Source organism: Agelaius tricolor, unplaced genomic scaffold (assembly GCF_023055355.1).
Source record: "Agelaius tricolor isolate 1412-34295 unplaced genomic scaffold, bAgeTri1.0.p SCAF_23, whole genome shotgun sequence".
Lineage (NCBI taxonomy): Eukaryota > Metazoa > Chordata > Aves > Passeriformes > Icteridae > Agelaius > Agelaius tricolor.
In genome coordinates, this window is record NW_027269283.1 from 5,669,119 (window position 1) to 5,683,316 (window position 14,198).

At 53.6% G+C, this 14,198-nt stretch overlaps 1 protein-coding gene across 1 annotated transcript in view; it reads left to right on the plus strand.

Annotated features, from left to right (window-relative positions):
* Positions 1 to 14,198, plus strand: part of CDH22 (cadherin 22) — a 78,626-nt gene that overhangs the window by 28,593 nt on the left and 35,835 nt on the right. The window contains exons 3-4 of the mRNA XM_071447099.1: positions 2,079 to 2,373; positions 12,155 to 12,274. Coding sequence (XP_071303200.1) covers positions 2,079 to 2,373; positions 12,155 to 12,274 — 415 coding nt within the window. The remainder of the gene's footprint in view (positions 1 to 2,078; positions 2,374 to 12,154; positions 12,275 to 14,198) is intronic.

Here is a 14,198-nt window from a genome sequence, read left to right on the forward strand (position 1 = left end):
AGTGTCCTGCCATGCCCAGGGGTGGGGGGAGCCCTGAGGCTGCGTGGGAGCCTGGTGCTCCCCAAGCCTGCCTGCTGTGACAGGGAGGAGAGAACACCCCTGGCATGTGGTCCGTGGCATCTCCCCCTGTGTTTCTGTAGTCTGCCATCCGGCCCTCCCCCATTAGTTGTTGTTTAGCCAAGCAGCACAGATTTAGCTCTTTTAATCTTCCCCTGTAAATCAATCTCTGCAGCCCCTTGAGCCCAGGCTCCATTTTTCTTCCTAGCATTCCGGTTTGCAGGGATGCTGGTGTCTGCTCCAAGCAGTCAGTGATGAGCAAATATGTGAAGAGGATGTGCTGAGAGCTCAATGTGGCGCTGGATGCTTTATCTCTAGCCTAATTATTAATCATGAGCCCGGTGTTCAGCAGGAAATGCAGGTTTCTGCTGCCTGCACTGTACAGACCTGGTGCTCCTTCATTCTGAAAAGCTCACAGAGTAGCAGTGAGAACTGGGAGAGGATGATAAAGTGAAGAGGGCAGCAAGCTCTCCCCCCGCCTGTGGGGAGGACTGGGACTGGATGGCCAGGCTGGGATGACCATCCCACAGACCAGGGCAGGATGCCCCAGGTGGCCAGGGTGGGGTGACCACCCCATAGGCACATTTCCAGCCAAAGCCATCACGGTGGTCCCAGACTCTGCAGGGCTCACAGCCCTATTTGTGAGCTGAGTGAAGGTCTCCCTCCAGGCAAGCCTTGAGAGATGTGTCACCATGGGCAGTAATTTGTGAATGTTGTGCAAAATGCACTGAATTGCCTAACGTGTGGGTCCCTCACTTGTGAAATAAATTCATAAACTGTATCTAACAAGACAAATATAATGAAGGCATCATAAAAAAAGAGGCAGCTCTGGTATAAATTCTTGCTGGTAGAGCTGTATGTCTGAAAGGTGGATTATAGAACTGCAGTTTGGAAGATTGAATGGCCCATAAACATTTTCATATTTCATTAGCCGATTAATGGACGGCTTTTTTCTTTTTGTGGAGGGGGGACATGACTTTGCTGATTCTAAGCAAAAATTGTAGGAAACAAATGAAAGCAGCTGATGAAACCTTTCCGGGGGCCTGTCCCATTATGGATTGTCCCAATTAATGCCCATGCTGCTCCCTGTCAAGATGCATTCTGCCTGTCCAGTTACTGTTAATAGATTTCTCATAAGTGGCTGGATTGTAAAAACCTCATAACTCAGTTTAATGCCACCAATAAAATTATCTCTGGACGTCTGGCCTGGATTCCAGTCAGCTCTTGGTCCTTGGGGAGCTGCTGTTTACCCTTTCTTTTCCTAATTCCAAACATTGTCTTAATTAAAAAATGAAGCAGCAGAGATTGCCTGCAAAGGCATCTTCCTCAGGGTCTGTTTTTAGTCCTGAACATGAGCTGATTTGTCACACTCTTTCGTGAAATTTTATCCAGGTGGGGCTCTGGGCCTGATGATGGGGTGTTGTGACCCCTGTTGCCCTGCAACATAAACCCAGCAGAAGGGTGCAGCAAGTGTGTGAGCTCTCCAGCAGGGAGATTTGTCAGCACCACTGCCCAAATCATGGAGGGTGGCTGTGGCTGAGGCAAAGCAGGTGGATGAGGATGGACTTTGGGCAATTAAAGGGAAAAAACAGTTAAACTGTTGGTTGTGTAGAAGGGAGGGGATGCTGATGTTGCAGCTTGGGAGAGGTGATCCCATGCTGCCAGAATCCTGGGTCCTTGCCCAGAGGGAAGCCTCTTTCTTTGGAGTGCAGTTGAGTTGTCCTTTGTTTTTCCATCATCTCGTAACCTCTTATTAAAGGAGTTTGTCCCTTGGTTTGTAGTGGGGTTGGGCACTGGCAAAATCCGTAATCTGCAGAGCTGTAAAGACAGGCCTAAATTCCAATATATTGGGCCTTCATGTCAACCAACAGGAGTTGTCTGGTGGTGCTCTCTGTCACTGTCCAGTCCCACAGGAGCAGAGGGGCATCACACAGGGACCACGGGCATCTTGTGCAGGTGGCTGGGGTTGGGTACGAGCACATCCCCAGCCTGCTCCCACCCTCTCCCTCTTTCCCTGGCAGATCCACTCAGACTCTGACGAGGGAGACGGCTCCATCAAGTACACCATCTCCGGGGAGGGCGCGGGCACCATCTTCCTCATCGACGAGATCACAGGGGACATCCACGCCACCGAGCGCCTGGACCGGGAGCAGAAAACCTTCTACACGCTGCGGGCACAGGCCCGGGACAGACAGACGGACCAGCTGCTGGAGCCCGAGTCAGAGTTCATCATCAAGGTGCAGGACATCAACGACAGTGAGCCGCGCTTCCTCGAGGGGCCCTACATCGGCAGCGTGGCCGAGCTGTCCCCCGTCGGTAGGTCTGCTCTGGGCTGGGAAAGCTGCACCTCTCTCCTGTCACACCTTTGAGCCCGCTGTACCCCACAAAAACCACTTGCAAATCTCAGGGATTGCAGAGCTAGGGAGCCAAAAGGGAAAAATAAATAAGGTGGCTTAAGAAAAACAAGTGGATAAATCCTCTGAGCTGATTGCCAGCCTTTGGCTGAGCGCTCAGTCTCAGCCCTAAGCTGTGCTCTGGGGATGGGGTCGTGGTGGTGCCAGCTGCCTGCTGTGCATTGACTCTGGCTTTGCACAGCCCCCCCTCTCCTGAATGCTGGGTGGTTGGACTAAACCCTCACAAATCAAGGGGCTCACAGGGTCTGCCTGTGCTTCAGATTGGTCTGAGTGGTGCCTCTCCCCCAGCTCAGGCCATCCTCTGTGTGCTGCCTTGCTGCTCTTCTGAGCCCCAGGGCTGCTCAGACATCATCCCTTTGAGCAGAACTGCCAGGCCCTTCTCAGCTGGGTCTGCCCTTCTCTGAGGGGCCAGGCCTTGCTGGCTGAGGCTGGGGAATTCGTGTCCCTGTGACAGAAGTGTGGCTTCCCTGTGTTAGCCTTTGCTGCCCATCCCCTTGGCAGCAGGCCCCTCTCAAGTGTGTTGATGATCAGCCTCACTAAAGCTCTGAGGGCCAGGCTGATGATGATGAGGCTGCACGAGTCCATTCCCTTGGGATGGCAGAGCAGGACAGCCAGCACTGTGCCCACCCAAGCTTTGGGAAGGGTGCAGGGAGGTGATGTGTGAACTGCAGCACTGCTGCCCTCGCTTCTGCTGGGTTCCCATGCTGCAGAGCAGAGCTGGAGTCCAGGAGAGTGGCTGTGCTGCACTGCCTGAAGCCACAGCATTCCCTGTGCACCCTGGGCTCTCTGCTACCCCTGCAGCAGGCTGTGTGTGTTGGCATGTGCTGTGAGCAAGAGCTGTACATCACTGTTCCCAAAGGCTGTGTGCAGGTAGCAGACAGCCTGTGAAAGGCTGGCGTTGAAGATCAGGCAGGACCCCAACACTCAGCAAGGGCTGAGTCAGCACGGGAGGCAGCAACAGTGCCAGGAGTGCAGAGAGCCCCCGGGGCAGGGGGACAGCTGAGAGCACCAGGGCTTGAGAGGCAGCTCAGGGGAACCACCAGGGCCTGCTGTGCTGCTGCAGCAAGGTCTGGCTGCAGAGGGCAGGGCATGGTGCTCAGTCTGCACTGCCTCAGGACAGAGCTCCAGCTCTCCCTGGTTCATGTGCAGCATATTGCAAGGCTGGTGTGTGGCCTCCAGCAGGTACAGATGTGCAGGAATTGCACCAGAGGAGCTGCTGCTGCCTGGATTCTGTTCATGTATGCAGAACAAGTTCTCCTGAGGCATCCCAAGCTCTCCTTCTGCTTCCAGTTACCTGTGCAAATCCTTGCCTCAGTCAGAGAGTGACCCCTTGAACTACAGCTGGGTGCTCCTGGAGAAATGAAAGACAGCATGTGGGCACCAAAGCAAGAGGCATCCTGTTCCCAAAGGGAAGAAAGAAATTAAATTAATCTAATTTGCTTGAACAACATTTTAAAAAGCAAGGAATTCTCAACTCTGGGTATTAGACAAGGATCCCAGTTCTTTGAAAATCACTAACAATTATGGAGCTGCCTGATCAGACTGATGTGAACAAGACATATCAAAGGAGACAGTTTCTATGCGAAATTGGAGATCAGAGGGAGAAAGAAACACGGTTTCACAACATGAAAGAAGGCGATTCCTGCAAATTAAAACACTCGGAAGTTAAAAGTGAAGAGAAGTGTTGTGAAGGGCGTGGGCTGCATTTCCCAGCTGTGTGCTTAGAGAGGGGAGCTGGAGCCAGGAGCCTGCTCTGCTTTCCAGGCTACCTGCCTGCCACAGCCTCAGAGCCTCCTGCAGTCTGGCCACCCTGGGGAGTGCAGGGGCTCCTCCAGAGCAGCCTTGCCTGGAGACAGCCCAGGGAGGGCCTCACACATCATCCTCCCATGGTGCTGCTGCCTGGGCCCCAGCAGTGTGAGTGCAGAGCTGGAGGGACCCACAGGCTGCTGCTGCTGCTGTAAGTTCCCAGCTCCCTCCCACTTCTCCCTGGGCTTTGCCCAGGAACAGGCAGCACGAAGGACAAGATGGACACAGCCTGTGAAAGCATAAACAGGCAAGGCTGGCAAGGAGCTTTCTGCTCAACCCTCTGAGGTTCAGCAGCTGGGAGGTACATGAGGCTGGTCAAGGACCTGGTGTGAGAAGTTCAGCTCCAGATGCTGCAGGAAGGGCTGAGGATGCAGGACAGGGGAAGCTGCTGGGCCAGGGAGGTGAAGTTCAGGATATTCTTGTGGGAAGAGACCTGCCAGGCCCTTTTTGTGTGAGAGAGCTCCTTGTGTGGCACCAAGGCTGGGTGCAGCTGTGCTCATGGCTTTGTTGTGGTTGGTATTGGTTATTGATATTTGCTGTCTCTGAGCTGCACAGAGCATCTCCCCTAGAGCTGTGGGGTATTTCCATGAGAGTGACTGGGGAGTGCCTTGCTGCCTTCCTGAGTGTGGATGGAGGTCATCCCAGCTTGGTGCTGGCCAAGCAGGAGGACAAAGGCTGCAGAACTTAGGTTGGCTATTAGTGTGTCAAGATCAAAGCCTGGAGACGTGCTGGTGGCCAAGCTGCTGCCAGCACCACTTGGATTCATCTGTAGTAGGTGAATGTAGTAAAAAGAAGGGTGATTGGGTGACTGGGATGGGGCCACTCCAAGGGCAGGGCTGCTCTCCAGCTTGGAGCTGCAGGGAGCTGCTCATTCCCTGTCTCTGCAGCTCTGCAGCCTTTGCTCTCCATCCCAGCCTGAAGAGTTAAGGGTGACCCCTTCTTCCTCCTCCCGTGGTTTTGCCTTCCCAGGCCTCACTGGGGTTTGTGCTTGGGTGGTTTTTGTTCTCAGTCAAGGCAGCTCTCAGCTGCACTCTCCATTCCCTGCCAAGAGCACAGTCCCAGCTCCCAGAGGTGGGTGCCTTCCTGGGGCGTGAAGAGGAATAAACCAAATACAGTCAGATCCGCTCTGTGACAGCAGGAGCAGATCAAAGGACATTATTTGCATAATGAAGGAGTACTAATTGGGAGGGAAAGTCATTTGATTTCCTAGTGTCTAAGAGGGAATAACAAATGAGAGAAGTGCACAAACTCTCAGAGTAACTGGGAGTGCTTTGCAGCACAGCTGCCCTTGCTCTGTGCTGGGGCCAGGGCAGTGTGTTTGTACTGAGACTGAGACTGGGGATGCACTAAAGGTCTCTTTGTTCCAGGATCTTGCCTTGGCAGTGGTCAAAGTGCATTCTTAGGAAGGAGGAGCAGCACACACAGGACATGTGATGCTCCTCTTAATATTCTCCCAGCCAGCATCTGTTTTCAGCTTGGAAATTTCTTTGGCTGTGGGTGGTTTCTGGGAGTTCAGTCAGCTTTAGTATCTGTCTTCCATGAACTCATCCAGACTCATTGTAAACCTCTGCAGAGGGAAAAGAGAAAGGATTGCTGTTGTTATCTGATGGATCAATAGTGGCAGATGCAGAATGGTCGGGAGGATAAGGCATTTGTAAAGGGCAGAGGTGGTGCCTGGAGCTAGCCCCAGCCTGCGAGCCAGGCTGGAGAAGGCATTGTTTTCTACACAGGGATATCCTGCACTTGGAAGAAGCACATCCAAAATGGAAGCTCACCCAGTAGCTTTATCTGGCCTCCCTTGGTACAGCAGAACCAGCTCAAAAACCAGCAACTGGCTTTTCTGGAGAAACCTGGTCTGGCCTGGGGCATCAGGAGCGGTAGTGCAGCTGCTGTGGGAGGTTTGCAGCCTGGCAGGGAGGGCAGCTGGGTCTGTAGAGGGAGGGAGAGGTCTCTGCTCAGCCCCCAGAGGGAGCTGGGCTGGAGGCAATGCCCTGGAGTCACCCAGGCTGAGGAAGGCAGGGGCTCCTGGGGAGTATTTTCACTGACTGCCCTGTGCCCACAGTGTGCATACCAAGGAGCAGTGTGTGTGCAGGATGGGGCCTGAGCTGCAAATCCTGTTTACTGCTGTCCTGTCACCCCAGGGAGAGGCTGCTGGTCAAGAGCTTGCAGGCTGCTCCATGCTGGCACCCCAGGCTCAGCCTCTGTGGATACCCCTGGCTGGATGTCTCCAAAACATCAGAGTTGAGCAGAATCCAGCACCAAAGGGGGAGACCTGCAGCTTCAGGAGAATGTAGGATGGGTCCCAGCCAACTGCCTTGGAACTGCAGCAGCTTCACCTTGTTACAGGAGGTGCTAAAATTAGCTGTATTTTGGGCTCCTTTCCTGATCTCCCTGGGGTCTGCTTGGCAGCTGTCTGCTGCACTGAGGCGTGAGCTCAAATCCAGCACACGGTGCCTCCTGTCAGACAACTCTGTTGGCTGCACAGGGTGGGTGTTGCAGCCCAGAGCTCACCTGTGGGGTGCTTGGGGAGCAGGCAGGGTCTGGAGTGAGGAGCATGCCAGGAGAGTCATATGCTTCCATCAGAGCATCACTCCTCCCTTGGTGCATTTCACTCTCATTTCTCTGTGTAGCACCATGTCCAGATTAGAGGCGATTTGGCTGTACAGACAGAAACTTGGGGTCAAGCCCTGACTCCAGCACAAAGCTGGCTGAATGCAGAAGTGATTATTGTGAAAAGAAATTGTTTAATCTCCGTGCTGGAAGCAGAGAAAAACACTTTGTTTACCATACAGCCAGAACACTTGCAGTCAATCGGATTTCCCCCCACACACCCCCTTTGCTGGAAAGTGCTGAAGTCACTTGTGAGTGTCTGGAGCTGCTGGGAGCTGGGGCTGCCCTGTCTGTTTGTCCTTGGTGAGGGGAGTCCTTCCCCTTCTGCACTGTGCTCTAGGTCACAGGCTCCAAACGCTGCCCTGCCCAAGTAAGGATCTCATCAGGCTGCACTTGGCAGCCCCTCAGGCACCTGAGCCTCTCCATGGGATGCTGTGGTTTGCTCCCCATGGCACCACGTTTATCTGCTCCATGCCAGGGGCTGGGGTGCTTTGTGCAGTGCCTTTCTCTGGCCAGACACCCCAAAAGAAGTTTCACAGTAGCACACACCCCAGCAGGTTACTGCCCTGGGGCTTGTCCTGTGGGGTGACAGGGCTGTGCAGTGAATCTCCTCTGGGCCTGGCTTTCTACCAAGTCAGGATGTTGACAAGATTGCAAGAAACTCACTTCTGCTCCAGTAATTTTTAAGCTACTCCAGTTCTTTTTTTCCCTGGTGTCCTGCCTGAATGTGTCTGGGGTGCATCGGCCACTGCAGGTGTTTGGGGCCAGACAAAAGCTGTGAATTGCATTGTTTATAAACTCCCTCCTGCCCCATGGCACCCAGGCACCTGGAGCAGGAGTGCTGCACACTGGCATCAGGCCAGGACATGTGGCTTTGCATGACACAGCACTCCCTGCAGGGTCCCCGATGTTCTGCAGGGCTGAAGTGCCCCAGTGCTGTCCTGGAGCTGACCAGATCCACACAGAAAGGGCTCTCAGCGTGGCCAGAAAGTGTCCCTGCTCTCTGCCTGAGCTGAAGGTGGCAACTGAGCCCCAGAGCTGGTCTGGAGAGCATCTGGAGGCTCCTGGTTTCGCCACAGAAGGGTGAATGCTGCCATGAGGAGGGACAAGTTTAGCAAGTGCTGGTTTTTCCTGCCGCTCATTTGCCTCTTTGCCTGCCCAGAGCCTGGCTGTGCTTCTGTCCCTGGGGAAGTGACAGGTCCCAGCCAGCTCCTTGTGGATTCAGTGCAGGGCCTCTCTGCTCGTGGATGTGTTTGGAGTTTGCCTGTCAACGTTTCTTTTAGCTGAACGTGTTTGCAGTGAGTGGCATAGCAAGTGGCCTGGAGCTCTCAGCCTCCTTCACACAGGGATGGCCCCAGAGGCTCTGGGTGCTGTGGGAAGGCAGTCACAGGTGCCAGGACAGGCCTGCACTGCCATTCCAGAGGTGCCCTGCAGAGCCCATGCATCCCATGCAGGGCACTGGGCTGGGCTGCCGTGCCCTGCCAGCCCTGGGGACACTCAGCATGGCAGGGTGGCTCTGGGGGCTGCCCTCAGGGAAGGGACCCTGCAGTGACACAGCTCCCGCAGCTCCTGGGCTGTCACCGTGGTATTTTCTGAAAAATCCCTTCGCCAGGATTTCTTCTCCTGGGAAGATGAGAAGCCTCAGCTTCTCCATTTTTCCTGCTCTGGAATGTGGTCTGGAGATTGTTTATCCAAACATGTGAATTGTTTTTATTGAATGACCAATCACAGCCAGCTGTGTCGGACTCTCTGAGTCAGTCACGAGTTTTTATTATTCATTCTTGTTAAGCCTTCTGATGTATCCTTCTCTTTCTGCAGTATAGTTTTAGTATAGTATTCTATAATATAACATAATATAATTTCTCAACCTTCTGAGAACATGGAGTCAGATTCTCATCTCTCACCTCGTCCTGGGGCCCCTCAAACACCACAGTGGGGCATCCCGGGCACCTCTGGGCGTGGGCAGCCCCTCCCTGCCCTGCTGACCCCGCTCACAGCAGGGAAGGGAAGCTGCTGGCAGAGCTCAGGGCTGGCTGCTGGCCCTGGCACGTCTCCAGGATGGCTCAGGGTGTGGAATGGGGACAGCCCAAGCAGGGCCCATGGGGACAGAGGATGGCTGGCAGCCACAGCCAGCTAGGCTGAGGGAAGTACTGCTCTGGAAGTGAGGGTCTGGAGGAAATCAGGGTTTGTTTGATCTGCTGTGCCAGAGCTCACCGTTGCAGAGGGAGAATTAGAGATTGATTCTGACCTGTTAATTTTTATGTAAGATTGTTGGTTTCCTCTGATCTGTGGAGTGAGCTTGTCGGGGGAGGAACCAAGGTCTTATCTCATTTTACATGTCTAATTATCTCTCTGGATATGGGCTCAGGCTCCTTGGGTATGGGAGGCGGGTGATAGAGTACATGATGGATGTTTAGATTTTATTTAGTGTATCTTTTATGGCTAAGGCATGTGCCAGAAAACTAAATAAAAGCTGTACATTCTGTACTTGCTGTGGGCAGTGCTGTGCTTGGAGAGCAGGGACTAATATTGGAGCAGGGTGGGAGCCAGGGAAAGCTTGTCTCTGCAGGAAGGAGGGGACCAGGTTAAGCTGAAATTGAATATCACTGCTCTTCACATGGAAAGGGAAGGGTGGGAAAGGGATAAATGGAGGTTAGGGAAGGATGCTGGAAAGTTAAACTGATAAATTCCTGATACCCTTTAGGTGACCTTGATCAGGCATCTTTGCAGACAGGAAGTCAAGACAAAGAGGGGTCAGTGCTCCCTACCTGGCTGATGTTGTTTTTTTGTTAATGAGATGCTGTGAGGGCAGGTGGGGAAGGGCAGAGCCTTCATCACCTCTGGCATTGCTGGCTGCAGCCCAAGGGCACTGTGGCCCATCTCTGCCTCTGAGTGAAGGTGTCTTGCTGCAATGCTGATTGGTTTCCCTTGCCCTTGAGCAGAAAACTCTGGTCCCAAACATGGGGCTCACCCCTGGGATCAGGACCTGGAGCTGCTGCCCTGTTTTTCCAGTTCTTGGGAGTGCCCAGCAGCTGTGGGCCAGGAGCTTTCAGTGCTGGCACAGGAAGCCTGAGAGCAGCAGCCCACCTCACCTGTCCAAGGTGTGGCTTGGGATGGTGACACAAAGTGCTCTGGGTGGGCACAGTCCTGCCTCCTCTTCAGACTCTGCAGCTTGGCAGCATCCAGGTAAATACTGGAACACAGGGAGTACAGCTGTGCCTGACAGGGATGGAGTAGGGGGTGAGTTCTGCAATTCAATGAATGCATCTTGAGATGCAGGGTGGTGCAAACATTTAGTGGCCAGCCTGCCCCTCATGATCCCTGCCTTGGGATGACTGCACAAACAGGGCTGGAACAGGAGGCTGTGGTGTGGTCCTTGGGGCACCTGCTCTGTCTGCAAATGTGCAGTCCTGACACAGGGTGTACAGGGCAAGGGCAGGGAAATAAACTGATGGGCTTGGGTCCTGTGGGTGAGGTTTGAATCTCCTAACCCTTGGCAGGAACAAGTGGCTCTTGGGGTTGGGGATGTTTGTGCAAGGTCAGCAGGCTCTGCCTGTGCTGCAGGTGCTACTGTGGGCACTGGGCTCTCAGCTGATTGCTGCCAGGCTGTGCCCTCCCTTGTTCCCATGGGCAGACACTGCTTTCTGGGATTCTCAGACTTTGGCACCTCCAGCATCCCTAGGAGGCTTCTCTCCTGCAGCTGGGAGAAGGATGCTTGGAGACCCTGGTGTCATCTCCATCCTTGGTCCCTGTTTTTGCTTTCTGATCAGAAGCTTCCCAAGGGAGCACGCCAGGCTGCCCGGGGGAATGTGCAGAGCTGGTGTGGGAGTGATGTGCCTTGGCTCATACCTGCCTGAAGGAGCTGTGTTATGGCAGGGAGAGGAGGAGGAAATGCAGCAATAGTATTTCTTAAACAGTTGTTTGCCAGGCAGAGAGCCAGTGTTGCCGTGGTGTAAAATCTGGACGTGCCTGGCAGGGATGCACCATAACTTCACTGGAGACAGCAAAGCATAAATAAGTTGACTCAAACTAGCTTGTTGCTGAAGACTGATGAGGGGGATTCTCCTGTTATCAGCAGAGCTGCAGCTCTGAGAAGGCTGCCAGGGAGAATGAAAAGCAACCATGGTAACTGCTCGTTTCCCTCAGTGAGCACCCTTTCCAGGAGATCAGAGTGAACTGGACTGGGGGAGCCTGTGCATCCCAGCTGCTCACAGCAGCACTGTGCTGTGCTGCCTCATCTCCTGCCTGACTCTGGGCAGGGCTGGTGCAGGAAATCCCTGCAGGCTCTGGGCTTGGGGTCTACTGACAAAGGAGGAGGAAGGCACCAGGGATTGTTTCAGCTCCACATCTGCCTCCTGTGACACAGGAACAGAGGCTGCTTTTGTGTGACTGCTCCAGTGCTTGACCTCTGGGCAGGGATGCACCGAGTCTGGTGCTGGAGATGGAACAGGGTAGCCTGTCCTCACAGTGCTTTGGTCACACCACCTCCTTCCTCAAGGTGTCTCTAGGTAGGGATAGGCTTCCCTTCCTTTCTCCCTTTTGTTGTCTCTCTGCATCTCAGCCCTTTTGCTCCTGCTCCCACCCTCATGTCCTGGGTCCTGCTTTTGTTAAATTGAACATGATGTCAAATTAAAGCCATCACAGGGACAGTTGGAGTGAAGTACCCAGTTTAATGAGGCAGCCTTGAAAATCAATAACTTAATTGCAGACATTTGATGGACTTTTATCCAATTTATAGTCCTCCTGCCCTGCTACGTGTAGAGCATGAGGACCCGGTGCTATGTCTGGCTCTGGGCAAGTGAAAGCCTTTCCTCTCCTCAGGGTGCTGTCCCTGGGCAGGTCTGCCTGCTGCAGTGTGGATCAGGCCCCAGCTGGGTGGTCCCTCTGTGCTCTGGAGGTGACCATGTCACTCACTCTGTGCTGACAGGAAGGCCAGTATGACATCCCCAGATGGGCCAGTAGAAAGCTACTGGGAGAAAAGCTCCCAGCTGATCAGGCCAGTGATCTCCTGGAGAGAGCAGGTCCTGCTCCAGGGCCCTGTCCCTGCTGCCACTCTGCAGCACACCAGAGGCATTTGCAGCAGTGTCTGCAATGTCTGGAGTCCTGGCTTTCAGGTGTTGGTGGGGAGGCGATGCTGCATTTGCACCCAGCTGTTCTCTTTCCCCTCATCATTTGCAAGCAATCAGTGTTGGGCCCTGCTCTGAGCTCTGTGCTGCTCTTCTAAACTCCTGCCTGACTTTCTGTTTTCCTCCTTGTCCCTGCTGCAGGCACCTCTGTGATGCAGGTGATGGCCTCTGATGCCGACGACCCCACCTATGGGAGCAGTGCCAGGGTGGTCTACAGTGTGCTGGAGGGGGAGCAGCACTTCACTGTGGACAGCAAAACAGGTGAGCAGCACCCAGCTGGGCTGGGCCACGAGATCCCAGCGGGGCTGTGGCTCCTGGGCATGGCTGTGAGCCAGATCTGTGCCTCCCTGCTGGCCACTGGTGCTGGATCCTGCTGGCAGGGGTGTTGGAGAGGAAGCTGCTGCCCAGCTCCATGCCCTGCCTGCAGCAGGATCTGCAGCTGCCTGCCCAGAGTGCCTGATCTGCACCTGCACTGGCCAGAGCTCCTCTCTGCCTGGAGCAGGAATGCCCCCACAGGCACATAAAACTTCAGTGGAGAAGGTTTAAATACTACCAAAGGGGCCTTACCAAAAGCTGCATCATTATCACCAGGGCTTTGATTAAAGGTAACACTTTAAATTAAGGATAGGTTTATAAATGTTCTATTAATATTTAATGAAAGAACAGTAGAAGCTGCTCCATTCCTTAATAACTTATAATAGAGCCTGTTGTAAAATGCCTCTGTAATAAATCCCTGGCAGATGATGCTCTGACATACTGGTTAGAGTAGACCATAACCAGGAGATGTTGGGATATATATTGTCCTTGCCTCCCAGGAGTTTGACTCTCATTACCCTTAATGAGAGCCTCACAAGCTTGCTAAGAAGGGAAGACTCAAATGCTAATAAGGGATATTTAAGGCACAAAGCATGCGGTAAAGTGCCCGTAGTTTAAGGAAAATTTGTCAAAGGACAAGCAGGCTGAGGAGCTGCAGCTTTTGTTGGAAAACTGGACAGCAAAGTCCTCCCCACCCTATTGCTGAACCACAGTGGCATGAGCTGGGCTGAAGTCCCAAGTCTCTGTAAGGCTGATCTGTGTGTGTGCTGATATTTTCTAAGGCTGTGATTTGTTTGGAGATGCTGTTGTAAGTGTGAAGAAGGTCTGTGTGCCTGAACCTCTGCACCTGCAAGAAACCCTCCAGCTCCTGACAGTGCTCTGGTGCACATGGGGAAGCTGGGCCCAGCCCTGGCTCTGCCACCAGCCTGGCTGCTGCTGGAGGAACGCTCAGATTTGGGGGTTTGGGAGCTCCTGCACACTCCTGACACTGTGGCCTCTGCTGGGAAATGCCTCTGTCTTGACTGAGGCTGGTGCAGGGGGGAGGGCACAAGCAGCAGGCTGGGGCTGTACCCACCCCTTGCTCAGGAGCTGTTGCACCTGGGCTCTCTTCTCTGCCAGATTTGCTTTGTTTTATATTGTGTGTGTAGGAACAATAGGCTAACCACTGAAAATGCAGGTGCACGTGAGATCCTGTTAATGTGAGACAGCTTTGTGTGAGTGAAGTCTTGCTGCTGGAATGGAGAGGGACCACTGGGAGCCAACTGCACAAGCCAGGACGTGCAGAGGCTCAGCTTCCTGCCACATTAATGCTCTGTTTTAAGGCATAAACTAAAATGTGCCCTGTGGGACTGTGGTGAGAATTAATGTCACTCTGGGAATCCAGGCTTCTTGATTCCTTGACTTTTTGTGTCTTAATTCTCAAGCTGGCTGTTTCATACACTGGGGGGTTGATTTGCTGTTTTACTTGCTTGTGTTTCACAAAGGCAAAATTGCTGACAGTCTGCAGAAGACTCCAGCCCCTCTAGAGCATGTCTGCTTGCAGGTTACCTGGCTGCTAACACAGGTGTTGGGGCTGACTCTGGGGGTCTCTGAGCTGCAGCAGGCCTGTGGCAGCTGCCTCACCAGCACTGCAGGGCTGCAGCTCTGCCCATCAGCCCCTCAAGCTGTGGCTGCAGCAGTGCTGTGGGGGCACAAGGTGTCATCACATCCACCCAAGCACACCCCAACCTGCTCCCACTCTCATTCTGTTGGAACAAGACTTTATGCTGCACAGGGGAATCCAAGTCTGATTGCCCGAGGTGGCCCAGCTCCTGCCCTGAGCATAAGATTTAATTATCCATAGCAGCAGCGTAGCTCTCAGAGCCACCAT